Below are 13,189 nucleotides of genomic sequence, written 5' to 3'. Positions count from 1 at the left end.
TTACCCTGATATTTTTACTGCGCCCTATGGATGCAACAGGCTATTAGATTTTTTTCCCATACCAAAATCATAGCGTAATTAGATACTTTACTCCATTAATGGGAAGGTTAGTATTTGCTAATTTTTTGTATGATTGCCATTCATGGATCATTACAATTTGTTATATATAATTGATTTTTTTTAATAATTTCAGACAGAAATTGAGCTGCTGAAAGCACATAATTTCAGGCTGTTGAATTTCCCTCCCTTGACTCAGGTAAGATTCAGTAAATGAAGTACATATGTGTAATTTGCTGAATAACTTCAAGCGGTTGAATTTCCATCCCTTGACTCGGGTAAGATTCAGTAAAGGAAGTACATACATGTTATTTGTATTATGCTTAAACAACATTTATATTTAACTGAATACTTTTATGTAGTTAATTGGGACTATCAGCGAATAAATCTTCTGTTTCAAGCAGTGTAAGATAGCAAAAAAAAGATTTGTCGGCTGAATGAAATAACTCATGTAAATGGCATTTCTATACATTTTTACTTTTTACCATTTTTATGCCCCCAAAACATAGGTTCTTTGGGCATATTAAAATCGCACCGTCCATTAGTTAGTGAGTTAGTTAGTAAGTAAGTTAGTTAGTAAGTTAGTCTTTCTGTCCGGATTAGTTTCTGCTCAATAAGTTTGTTAGTTAGTTAGTTAGTTAGTTAGTTAGTTAGTTAGTTAGTGAGTTAGTTAGTTAGTTAGTTAGTTAGTTAGTTAGTTAGTTCCGTCCGGATTAGTTTCTGCTCAATAAGTCGAGCAATTATCAGATCTTCAACAAACTTCATGAAAATGAGTAAGGCAATAATATCTTGGTCAAATTCCATAATCTGCCAAATTGACCCAGACACTCTTGACATATGGCCCTTGAATCATCGTAAAATTGAGGGTTTTCTCGTTTCTGCTGAATAACTCGATCCATTGTCATCAGATCTTAACCAAATTTCATGAAAATGTGTAAGACAATAACATCTAGGTCAAGTTCGATAATTGGCCAAATTGACCCAGACGCTCCTGAGTTGTGCCCTTGAATCATCGTAAAATTGGATTTTTTCTCGTTTCCACTCAATAACTCGAGCAAATGTCATAGGATCTTCGCCACACCTCATGAAAATGTGAAAGGCAATAACATCTAGGTCAAGTGCGATAATGGGTCGAATTGGCCCAGATACTCCTGGGTAACGACATTTGAATCATCGAAAAAAAAAAAATTCTCGTTCTTGCTCAATAACTCCAGCATTTGTCATTGTATCTTCACAATACTTCATGAAAATGTGAACGGCAATAACATCTATGTCAAGTTTGATAATAGGCCAAATTGACCCAGACACTTTTGAGTTACTGCCCTTTAATCATCGAAAAATTGCATTTTTTCTTGTTTCCGCTCAATAACTGGAGCAAATGTCATAGGACCTTCGCCACACTTCATAAAAATGTGTAAGGTCATAAGATCTAGATCAAGTTCGATAATCAGCCAAATTGACCAAGACTCTCCTGAGTTACAGCCCTTGAAACATCGAAAAATTGATTTTGTTCTCGTTTCTGCTCAATAACTCGAGCAATTGTCATCGGATCTTCACCAAACTTCATAAAAATGTGTAAGGCAATAAAATCTTGTTTATTTCGATAATCAGCCAAATTTTACGAGGCACTTTTGAGTTACGGCCCTTGAATCATCAAAAAATTGCCTTTCTGCTCAATAACTCAAGTAATTGTCATTGGATCATCACCAAACTACATGAAAATGTTCTTGCGCAGAATGATTTTTATGCCCCTAAAGGTGGGCATATAATGATCGCACTGTCCATCTGTCTGTCTGTCTGTCTGTCTGTCTGTCCGGCCGTCTTTCCGTCCAGCCAACACTTTTGTGTCTGGAGCCATATCTTGGAAGTGATTTGGCGGATTTCATTGAAACTTCGTATGAGTATATATATATATATGTTGATAAGAGGATGATGCATGCCAAATGTCATTGTACACCATCTGTTAATAACAGAGTTATGGCCATTTGTATCTTTAAAAAATGCTTTTTAATATAAGCTTAGAGCTTTATCTCCATTAACACATGAGCCATAGCCATGAAACTTGCCATAGTTGTTCTCAGTCATCTGGGGGTGCTTCACATTCAACTCCCATAATCCTAGGGGCTAAGGTCAAGGTTACACATTGAGGTCAAAGATCACAAATTTGATGAATTATTCATGATTTAGTCATTCCTTTACTATGCATCAAGGGATTCTGTAATAACTATCCACAATTGTTCTCCATATCTAGCTGAGTGTCAAATATAAGATCCAGGTTGCTAGGGTCATGGTCAAAGTCACACACAAAGGTCAAAATCACACATTTTGTTTAAATATGCCTTATTTGGAAAGGATTATACCATACTTAAATGGATTCTGAAAATGTCCTGATTTTATTGTTCTTACTTATCAGGCAGTGCAAGACCTATATGTTTTTGACCAAAGTCAAGGTAACACATCAAAAGTCACAAATTTGTAGAAATATCATTTGTATTATTTTGTTGTTACCTATTATATTTATGAAGTAAACCATCATCCTCTCAAAAATCATCATGGAGGCGATGAAGTATGATTTACAAAGTGAATATATGTGACTAATCATGTTTCCAAATTGATACCAATAAATTCCGTACTCAATGATGGATGATTAACCTTAAAAACTTACTTATGTTATTGCCACGTATGTCATGGCGGATGTTGTGTTCACTCTGCAACACTCTGAACATTTAGTGTATATTAAGATTGAATGTTTTTCGTGGAAAAGGCAAGACTTTTTAATTCACCTAAATAAAAAATGAACGCTCAAGAACCCTCCTCTGTTAAGTTTTTAGTTATTGTCCTTTGTTATTTCGGTGTGTTGTTACTTTGGGGCAATAACTCAGTATGCAAGATTTCTATTTAAGAAAATGCTCATAACAAGCAATTTCTCCTTTTTGTCATGATACTATCAATGTTAATTGATTCATGAAAAATATACTATCTGCATTTTATTGTCTGCAAACCCATCACAGTTACAAATGAGTTAAAAAAAAAAATTGACAAAAGGCACAACTGTTCACTTATACCTTTTCTTTTAGTTCTACACCCATCTATAAACAAAATTTATTTGGTGGGGGATATCAATTCAACGAATCTGCTTGTTTAATCTTATACTGCCGCAGACAATATAGAATCTTTGTCATAGAGAGTTAAAAATCTAGTTACAAACGACAGTTTATTACTAAACATCATAAAATCTGAATGTCAAAGTTTAGTTTCACCACGTCTCAATTCAACAACCTAGGGCTTTTTGCACTATAGAAAATTAAGTCCAAAAAGTTCAAGTTTTCCACTTCTGTTTAAATATTGGATGGATCTCGATCAAGCTTTCACAGTTGAATTATTTATATGTGTAGATGATAATTACAAAAAGGAATAGTGACTGCGACCAGTTTTGGCAGAATATGGCCCATTTCGTTTTGTCAACTAAAGAATAAGTAGTCAATTTGTGTCAAAACAAAAGATGTGGGTGAGTCGGTGTCTGTGACACATTTCTAGTCTTGGATTTCAATCCTTGTATTTTTACAGTACTGGTTCCAGAGTTCATATTGGTTTGATTTAATGTGATATTTGTAAAATAATTGTATGATATCATATTCACATAAATATGAGTTTGACGGATAGTTAACATAATGACTCAGACCAAGTATTCATACGAATATTAATAACAGTACTTGGCATGCATGTCATGAACAATACAAGAATATAGTTGTAAGAGCAATAAATAAACTTTGTCTCGTAAACATAATCTTTTGAATAGACTATTTTAATATGTTTGAAAAGTATTCATACAAATATTAATAACAGTACTTGGCATGTTTAACAATCCTTATAAAACTAGTTTCAATCAAACTAATAATTGTGTTGGCTATTAATCAAGTCAAGTCAATTTTATTTTGTAGACAAAGGCCTCTGGCCCAAAATACATAGTGATACATTATAATTGGCTATTAAATCCTAACAGAGTTGCGTCAGGAACATGTTTATGATATATATATGGATTGTGTAATTGTATAAAGCACGTGGTTAAGTTATTCATATTTTTAGATGTTAACATTGTTGTGGTAAGACAATTTCGAAATTCAAGCACACACATATAAAGAACAACAACAAAAAAAAACAACAACAACACAAACAGTGTAAATATATGGTGTAAATATATTGAAAGTATTTGATTAGTTATTGATATTTTTCAGTAGGTGATATACATACATACATAACTTTTTTTAAATAGCTTCATCATTAGAGCTCATTAAGGTATAAAAATCTAGCAGTTAATCGCCTGAAGAATACCAGCTATAAAGATGATTTAATCGTATTTCGTTGTATTTGTTACACTTGAAAAAAGCATGGTATTCGCAATCTAGATACTAAACTTCGTTTATAGAACAAGTAGTACATATTCTGTTCTCTTTTTGTATATTAGTGTGTCTCCCCTGTTCGATTTGTAAGATGTGGTTTGAGGCTCGGAATTTTCGAAAGAGCAATCTTATATTTTGGTGTTAAGTCAATTGATAAGTATTTTTCTGTGTTAAGTAGGCTTTTGTAATGCTTATAATGGTGACAACAACTATTATTATCTGAGCATATTTCAATTTAAGTTCATAATGATACAGGCTTGGTAAAGACTGGTTTCATTGGAAATTTGTAATAGTTTCATACAGAGGATAATGAATATGTCCTATTCCAACAGTCACTGGCTTTAACCCTTTGCATGCTGGGAAATTTGTCGTCTGCTAAAATGTCTTCTGCTGAATTTCTAAAATTAGCATTTTCTTCGATTTTTTCAAAGAACACTATCAGAATAGCAAACAGTTTGGATCCTGATGAGACGCCACGTTCTGTGGCGTCTCATCTGGATCCAAACTGTTTGCAAAGGCCTTCAAAATCCGGTTCCCGCACTGTAAGGGTTAAAACCCTGCGTACAAAACTGTAACACTTATTACATGACGATGTATATGTGAGTGTATAATTAAATGATTAGAAATGAGCATCATCCTACTCCAACAGTGCCTTAAACACTACAATGTCATTATTGTTCATCATTCCTACAATGATTGAGCCTGTGTGCTTACTGTAGAAGACAGATATTGGGCCAGACACACCATCATCCTCTTTGACCACCTCTGCCAGCCTCTGTCTCCCATCCCTGTCCATCTGGATTATTGTTGAGGACCAGTATCCACACACCATAACTTGTCCTGAATCTGTCACATGTACCTGTAGGCCAGGTAGTACTCCTATAGGGGAGCTCAGTGCAGGTACAGTCAGGGTGGAGATCACTGTGCCTTCCCTGGACAGTGTGACCAGCTGGTTACTGTTCGGGTTGATCACATATATCCTGTCTCCATCTGGACTCACTGCACAGGAGGTAACTGTGGTATGGAATACAGTGATGATGAGGTGTTGTTATGATATGGAAACGAAGGACATAATATAAAAAGTAGCAGGTCTGATGTTCGTGTTCTGTAATAAATTTATAAGATTTATTGTGGAACTTAGTGCATACAAAAACACTTAACAAAATTAATAAATATGAATAAATAGACACACAAGAACGCTTTAGAAATAAAGTGCTGTAAATAACAACTATAAAGACAAGTTGTATCAAGAATATGATGTATTGTGGTTCTTTATTAAGTTTGGAAATAGTTATCAAAGACATCATTGTCTTAGCTTCAATATAAAGTTGTTAACTTATGATGATAAAAATAATTTCTTTATTTGCAAGCAAGTCATCAGCCTGTGTGTGAATATGCATAAAAAACTACAATTTTGTATTTGGTTGATCATGTTTAGCTCATTATTTACAAAAATAACTTTGTTTGATAAGATTACTGGAACATGTAGCTTATTACTTCTTGACTTCAATGGCAGTAGAAGCATGGGCCTAAAAGTTCTGAACATTAGAATTATGCTAGGAATAATTATAACCTGCCCCCTTACCTGATGTTTTATTATACATCTCCCTCACCAGTCTTCCATCCAGAGTATAGAGATACAGAGCTTTACCATCTGCCATGTACAGGTTACCATCCTGGTGGGCAATACCCCTGCAGAAATGTTGGAGCTTCAGTATCCTGTCCTTTATCAACTGACCATTTGACACTCTGATAAAGTGGACATCTTTGTTGCTCATAGCAACAGCCACCAGGTTGAAGTCAATGCTGCACATGGACCATGGTGTGCTTGGCAAGTCACAGTGGGTCACCACCTTGTAGGTCTGATCCAGGAGCTTCACTTTTTTGTTGTTAAAGTCTGTGATGAGTGATTCACTTTTTTCGTTTATTCTCATCCAATCTTCTTTTAAGCATGTAATGTTTTTGATGGACTCAGTGCAATTTTCTATATCAGTTTGAATTAATTTCCTCGTGGTTTCCAGTAATGTGTCCAACTCCTTCTTGGTATACTTTTCCAGTTGGTCCAAAGCATCATTAATTGTCTTTCGTAAAGCATTGATTTCTTCCAGAATTTTCTTGTATGATTTCTCAATAGACTTCATATTTTCCTCTAAGTCATTTTTCTTATGTATCAACTGCTGGTATTGTGTATCAAACGTTTCTGACAACTGCTTGAAGTCTCCTTTTTGATGGAGGTCTTTCACTTTGTCAGCTATAAGTACCACATGATTGCATTTCCTGCAAGAAGGGAACTCACTTAAATTTACATCATGTTTTTTAATATTCCCAGATATGCTATATTTATTTTTAATCCTATTGTTTGATATGATGGACTATCTTTCAAAACAAATATATTTAACGCATATATTTGGCTTTTCATTTTTTAAATTAAGAATGTGAATGTTATTTCCAACACTGTAATTCAGACCAGAAGGGCACATAGCATTAAACAATATTTTACTAACACACCAAAAATGGAAATATATATCTTTGCAGTGTCTGCTGTTGTCAGGTGTGTGGTGTGCGTCATAAAGTTTAGTTAGATACCACTCTAGAGGCCACATTTTTAGTACTGATAAAACTTGGTCAGAATGTTCATCTTGACAATATCTAGGCTTAGTTTGAATGGGGGTCATGTTTGTCTAAAAATGAGGTCACCAGCTTGTTAGTTGATCACTTACACTACTCTAAAGGACACTTTCATGACTCAACCTTAATGAAACGTGGCCAAAATGTTAATCTCGACAATATCTTGGTTGAAGAAGCATTCTGTCTATGTGTGTCAAAAAACCATAGGTCACCAGGTTGTTAGTTAATCACTGGTACTCTAAAGGACACATTTATGACTCAACCTTAATGAAACATGGCCAGAATATTAATCTTGACAACATCTTGGTCAAAGTAGCATTTAGTTCATGTGTGTCAAAAAACTAGGTCTTCAGGTCAGATACTAGAAGAACCTTGCATTAAGCATTTTATCTCATTTGCACTCTAGATGCAACAATTGTCATCTAATGGTGTCGGAACTTTGATAGAACGTTTATCTTGACATAATCTTGCCTTAATATGAAGACGGAACATTAACGTCGAAAAAGTAGGTCACCATTGGAAAACTCATCTCAATTTATGTCTTCCGCTTGATGACACTTGGTCAGCATGTTTATCTTGACACTATGGAGGCCACAACTGAATCTGGGTCAAGTTGGGTCAAAAAATAGATCTTTAAGTCTTTAAGGACATGTGTCTGTGGTCTCAGGTAAGAGCTTAATGGAAATGATCGGTGTCTTATTCACTGTTTATTGCCAGCATTTATATTTAAGATGTTGTTGTTTTTTAGCTCACCTGTCACGAAGTGACATGGTGAGCTTATGTGACTGTGTGATGTCCGGCGTCTGTTGTGTGTGCGTGTGTGCGTCCGTCAACAATTTGTTTGTGTAGACAGTAGAGGTCACAGTTTTCATCCAATATTTATGAAATTTGGTCAGAATGTTTATCTTGATAAAATCTGGGTTGGGATTGTATTTGGGTCATCTGGGGTCAAAAACTAGGTCAATAACTAGGTCACATAATAGGTCAAATAATAGAAAAACTTTGTGTAGACAATAGAGGTCGCAGTTTTCACCCAATCTTTATGAAATTTGGTCAGAATGTTTATCTTGATGAAATCTGGGTTGGGATTGTATTTAGGTCATCGGGGGTCAAAAACTTGGTCACTAGGTCAAAAACTAGGTCAAATAATAGAAAATCCTTGTGTAGACAGTAGAGGTCACAGTTTTCATCCAATCTTTATGAAATTTTGTCAGAATGTTTATCTTGATAAAATCTGGGTTGGGATTGTATTTGGGTCATCTGAGGTCAAAAACTAGGTCACTAGGTCGAAAACTAGGTCAAATAATAGAAAAACCTTGTGTAGAAAGTTGAGGTCACAGTTTTCATCCAATCTTTATGAAATTTGGTCAGAATGTTTATCTTGATAAAAGCTGGGTTGGGATTGTATTTGGGTCATTTGGGGTCAAAAACTAGGTCACTAGGTCAAAAACTAGGTCAAATAATAGAAAAACCTTGTGTAGACAATAGAGGTTGCAGTTTTCATCCAATCTTTATGAAATTTGGTCAGAATGTTTATCTTGATGAAATCTGGGTTGGGATTGTATTTGGTTCATCTGAGGTCAAAAACTAGGTCACTAGGTCAAATAATAGAAAAACCGTCAACAATTTGTTTGTGTAGACAGTAGAGGTCACAGTTTTCATCCAATCTTCATGAAATTTGGTCAGAATGTTTATCTTGATGAAATCTGGGTTGGGATTGTATTTGGGACATCTGGGGTCAAATACTAGGTCACTAGGTCAAAAACTAGGTCAAATAATAGAAAACCCTTGTTTAGACAATAGAGGTCACAGTTTTCATCCAATCTTTATGAAATTTGGTCAGAATGCTTATCTTGATAGAATCTGGGTTGGAATTGTATTTGGTTAGTCAGGTGAGCGATTCAGGGCCATCATGGCCATCTTGTAAATTATAACTCACAAAATAAGAAGTTTAGTTTGTTGGTCTTTCCATGTCATGGTTTCCAGATGAAAGGTAACTCTTGGCATTTTCAAATAATTTTGTTACACATTTACACACCATAAAATAAATGATCAAGTTCAAACGGTTACCAACAAGAATTTAAGCAAGAATTATTCTGCTGTTTTTACTAAAATCAAAACCCATCAATCATGGTTTGTAGAAAATAACTTTTGTTGCTAACTTTGAAAAAATGTTTATGGACCAAGTTAAATAAAATATTTAGAGAATGATTTGACCATTGCATATCCAAGTAAGTGTGCTGGTTACTAAAGAGGAAATGGTGATGCCAGTTGTTGGTTAAGGTCAAAGCAATTACACATATGTGGAGACTTTTTTAATGGCTGCAAATTGGAACATGATTGTTTTTTGGACACCTTTTGTTACAATTTTGTCATTGCATAGCATTTCAAGTATATGCTAACATTCTAACATAGCTGCTAGTATTACAAATTGAGTATTTAATTTGAGGCAAGGTACCCGTGGCTTTTTTCCCACCTGTGTGATTTTTATCCATTGCCAAAGGTAGAGGAATATAGAAATGGCATTGTCCGTCTGTCATTCCGTCCCTCCTTCCATCATAACATCCCTCCTTCAGTCACAAAATTTTTTAATTGGCAGGGGGTATCAATTCAACAAATTTGCTGTTTTTTTTGGAAATTGAGGAAGATGACAAGTTATGTTTGACAGCTGATATAAAATAAAAGGTATCGGATGAGCGTCCTAGGTCCCTCAGGGCAGTCTTGTGCAATCTGTACAACATTGCAGGGAGAGATATGAAGGATGGTCAAAAGATATTCCAGACATGTGCAAAAATATATTGATAAAGAGTGCAATTGTACTTACTGATGATTGTGGACATGGCAGGCATGACATATTAGCTCACTGTGGTCCTCGCAGAATCCTGTCAGTTTTTCCTTCTTGTGTACCTGACATTGCTCTAGTTGGCTAACATCGGACTCAGGCCACTGGCTGATGTTTTTCTTGCCCAAAAGTGCATGCTTTGTGTAAAAAGAGTTATGATAATTAACACACTTGCTACAGTAAAATTTAGAACAATCCTCACAGTAAAATTCAGCCTCCGTGTTTCTGTCATTTTCCTGACAGCGGAAACAAGAAAAGTCAAAGAATGATATTGATCCTATATTAATTGAACTCTCCATATTGGAAGCCATTTTTGTTACTACTGATAACTTCTTTGGTTGTTAACTTAAACATTGAAATGCAATCTTAGTTACCGATGTCATGTGATATCTGGTTATCTGACTGCGTATCTTGTCCTACTTTCGTTGTAATAAAGACTCTTATCACTGGGTTTATTTGCAACACGTTAACCTCTTGACATTTTATGGTTTAAAATGTTTACAGAACACTTCATCTGCTGTAAAATAATTGATTTATCTACAGATATATATGGTATTTTTGTTTTCATGGCAAGAGATAAACTCCAGGGAACTAAACACGTTTTCATGCAAATTGAACATGTAGAATACAATCAAAATTGAGTCAAATATATACGCATCTTATATCGAGAGCAAAAAGTATGACATGAAACTTGTTAGGTGGAAAATTAACAGCTTACATGAGCCTGTAGTGCTTGTGGGGAACTTTAGGATACAATGCTGTCTGTCATCGGTCAGTACTTTCGTAAATGATCACGTGATCTTTTTCTTCTCATCCCCCCCCCCCCCCCCCCCCTCATGAACTTCTTTGAAGATTTTAATAAAACCTGTTGATTGTGCTTCAATCAGTGCTTGCACACGTCCAATACAATTTTGTTCAACAACTTTTCCTCCTGAACTGTTAGGCATTGTTATCAAACTTCACAGGAATGATCCTTGGGCGACTGTTTTTCATAGTTGTTTAATACTTGTTTTAGTGGGTTGCATGATGTAGGTCACTGGAGTTTAAATATATCTTTAAAAAGGGCACTTTAATGTTGTCTTATGTGATACCAAAAGGGTAAACAAATGATAATTTGGTGTGTAACATCATCTAGAGGTTCTCTACTAAGTTGTTTCATGCCCATGGGGTCAGAACTGGACGCACACCAGGGATAAAGAAATTGATATATAAAATATAGAGACTTGAATAGTAAATAACTTTGAAAATTTTATATGAGGCTGCAATGGTGAGGTGTTCAGTATTGAGTGTATAACATTGTAGGGTGGTCCTCTACAAAGTTTCTTCAAAGTGTTCAAAATTGACCACTCCCTGGTGGTGACTTGTTATCCCCGGCCGTAGGAGGAGGGATATTGTTTTGGCATTGTCCGTCCGTCTGTCTGTCCGTCACACTGCGTTTAGGTTTCGAAAAATGTTCATATGTCGCTTCAGGTGTAACCTTCATATTTGGTATGCATGTGTATATGGACAAGGTCTTTCCATACGCACACAAATTATGACCCCTTTGACCTTGACTTTGAACTTAGGGTCCGCGTTAAGGTTTAGAAATCTGCGTTTAGGTTTCGAAAATGCGTTTTTTGGGGGCATATGTCTTCCGATGGAGACAGCTATTTTTATGCCCCCTTTCGAAGAAATGGGGGTATATTGCTTTGCACATGTCGGTCAGTCTGTCGGTCCGTCCACCAGGTGGTTTCCGGATGATAACTCAAGAACGCTTGGGCCTAGGATCATGAAACTTAATAGGAACATTGATCATGATTCGCAGATGACCCCTATTGATTTTGAGGTCACTAGGTCAAAGGTCACAGGTCAAGGTCACGGTTACTGGAAATAGGAAAATGGTTTCTGGATGATAACTCAAGAACGCTTTTGCCTGGGATCATGAAATTTCATAGGGACATTGGTCATGACCGGCAGATGAGGTCACTAGGTCAAAGGTCAAGGTCACTGGTCAAGGTTACGGTTACTGGAAATAGGAAAATGGTTTCCGGAAGATAACACAAGAACGCGTATGCCTGGGATCATGAAATTTCATAGGGACATTTGTCATGACCGGCAGATGATCCCTATTGATTTTCAGGTCACTAGGTCAAGGTCACAGTGACCTGAAGCAGTTAAATCGTTGACTGGAAATAGGAAAATGATTTCCTGATGATAACTCAAGATACGCTTATGCCTGAGATCATTGGTCATAACCGGCAGATGACCCCTTGTGATTTTCAGGTCACTAGGTCAAAGGTCAAGGTCACAGTGACCTGAAGCAGTAAAATGGTTAACTGGAAATAGGAAAATGGTTTCCGGATGATAACTCAAGAACACTTACACCTGGTATCATGATATTTCATAGGGACATTGGTCATCAGACTGGCAGATGACCCCTATTGATTTTGAGGTCACTAGGTTAAAGGTGTAGGTCACAGTGACTGGAAATAGGTAAATGGTTTCCTGATGATAACTCAAGAACGCTTAGGCCTGGGATCACGAAACCACCATCACCACCACCACCACCACCATTACCACCACCACCACCACCACCATTCACAGTGACAAAAAATGTATTGACACAATGGCTGCCACTACAACTGACAGCCCATATGGGGGCATGCATGTTTTACAAACAGGCCTTGTGTCTATTTATGGTAGTGGATCTAAAGATAATTATTTTATCGTTTCATTTTGTTTGTCTTACCAAGAGGGCACATTTGGTATTGCCTTTTAGAAAAGATTACAATAACATGTAGCAATATGCATCACTCCACTTGTTATAATGATAAGTTTAAAAAGGCATGTATCCAAAATGCACAATCTAAGAACTTAGTAATTTATTTATTACAGAGATGTTAACTGTATAGGATCAATGATAAAAGCCAACCATAAGCACGCACCAGTTTCTAGGTGGTATTCAAGGGAGGTAACTAACTAAGAGTTCACATTGTCATAGACACAGTATCATGAACATTCTCAATTTTTTAGTTCCGCTCTGAACATGATATTTATGCCCCCCTTCGAAGAAGAGGGGTTATATTGTTTTGCTCATGTCGGTCCGGCGGTCTGTCCATCTGTCCGTCCACCAGATGGTTTCCAGATGAAAACTCAAGAACCCTTAGGCCTAGGATCATGAAACTTCATAGGTACATTGATCATGACTGGCAGATGATCCCTATTGATTTTCAGGTCATTAGGTGAAAGGTCACGGTTACGGTGACTTGAACCAGTAAAATGG

General features: G+C 36.1%; 2 protein-coding genes across 7 annotated transcripts in view; one reads left to right on the top strand and one right to left on the bottom strand.

Moving 5' to 3' along the window:
• The window catches only part of LOC127854440 (RING finger domain and kelch repeat-containing protein DDB_G0271372-like), a 129,002-nt gene extending 118,743 nt beyond the window's left edge, over positions 1-10,259 (bottom strand). The window contains exon 1 of the mRNA XM_052389482.1: positions 9,910-10,259. Within this exon, the coding sequence (XP_052245442.1) occupies positions 9,910-10,238 (329 nt within the window). The 5' untranslated portion in view covers positions 10,239-10,259. The remainder of the gene's footprint in view (positions 1-9,909) is intronic.
• The window catches only part of LOC127854439 (mitogen-activated protein kinase kinase kinase 20-like), a 219,546-nt gene that overhangs the window by 168,267 nt on the left and 38,090 nt on the right, over positions 1-13,189 (top strand). For 5 of the 6 annotated variants that reach the window (XM_052389479.1, XM_052389478.1, XM_052389477.1 and 2 more), the window contains exon 16: positions 194-256. The exons of the other annotated variant lie outside the window; for it this stretch is intronic. In XM_052389479.1, the coding sequence (XP_052245439.1) occupies positions 194-256 (63 nt within the window). The remainder of the gene's footprint in view (positions 1-193; positions 257-13,189) is intronic. 6 annotated transcript variants of the gene reach the window in all.

This window comes from Dreissena polymorpha, chromosome 13 (genome assembly GCF_020536995.1).
Source record: "Dreissena polymorpha isolate Duluth1 chromosome 13, UMN_Dpol_1.0, whole genome shotgun sequence".
NCBI lineage: Eukaryota > Metazoa > Mollusca > Bivalvia > Myida > Dreissenidae > Dreissena > Dreissena polymorpha.
Note: the sequence above shows the minus strand (reverse complement) of the source record. Positions and strands in the feature narration are given on the sequence as shown.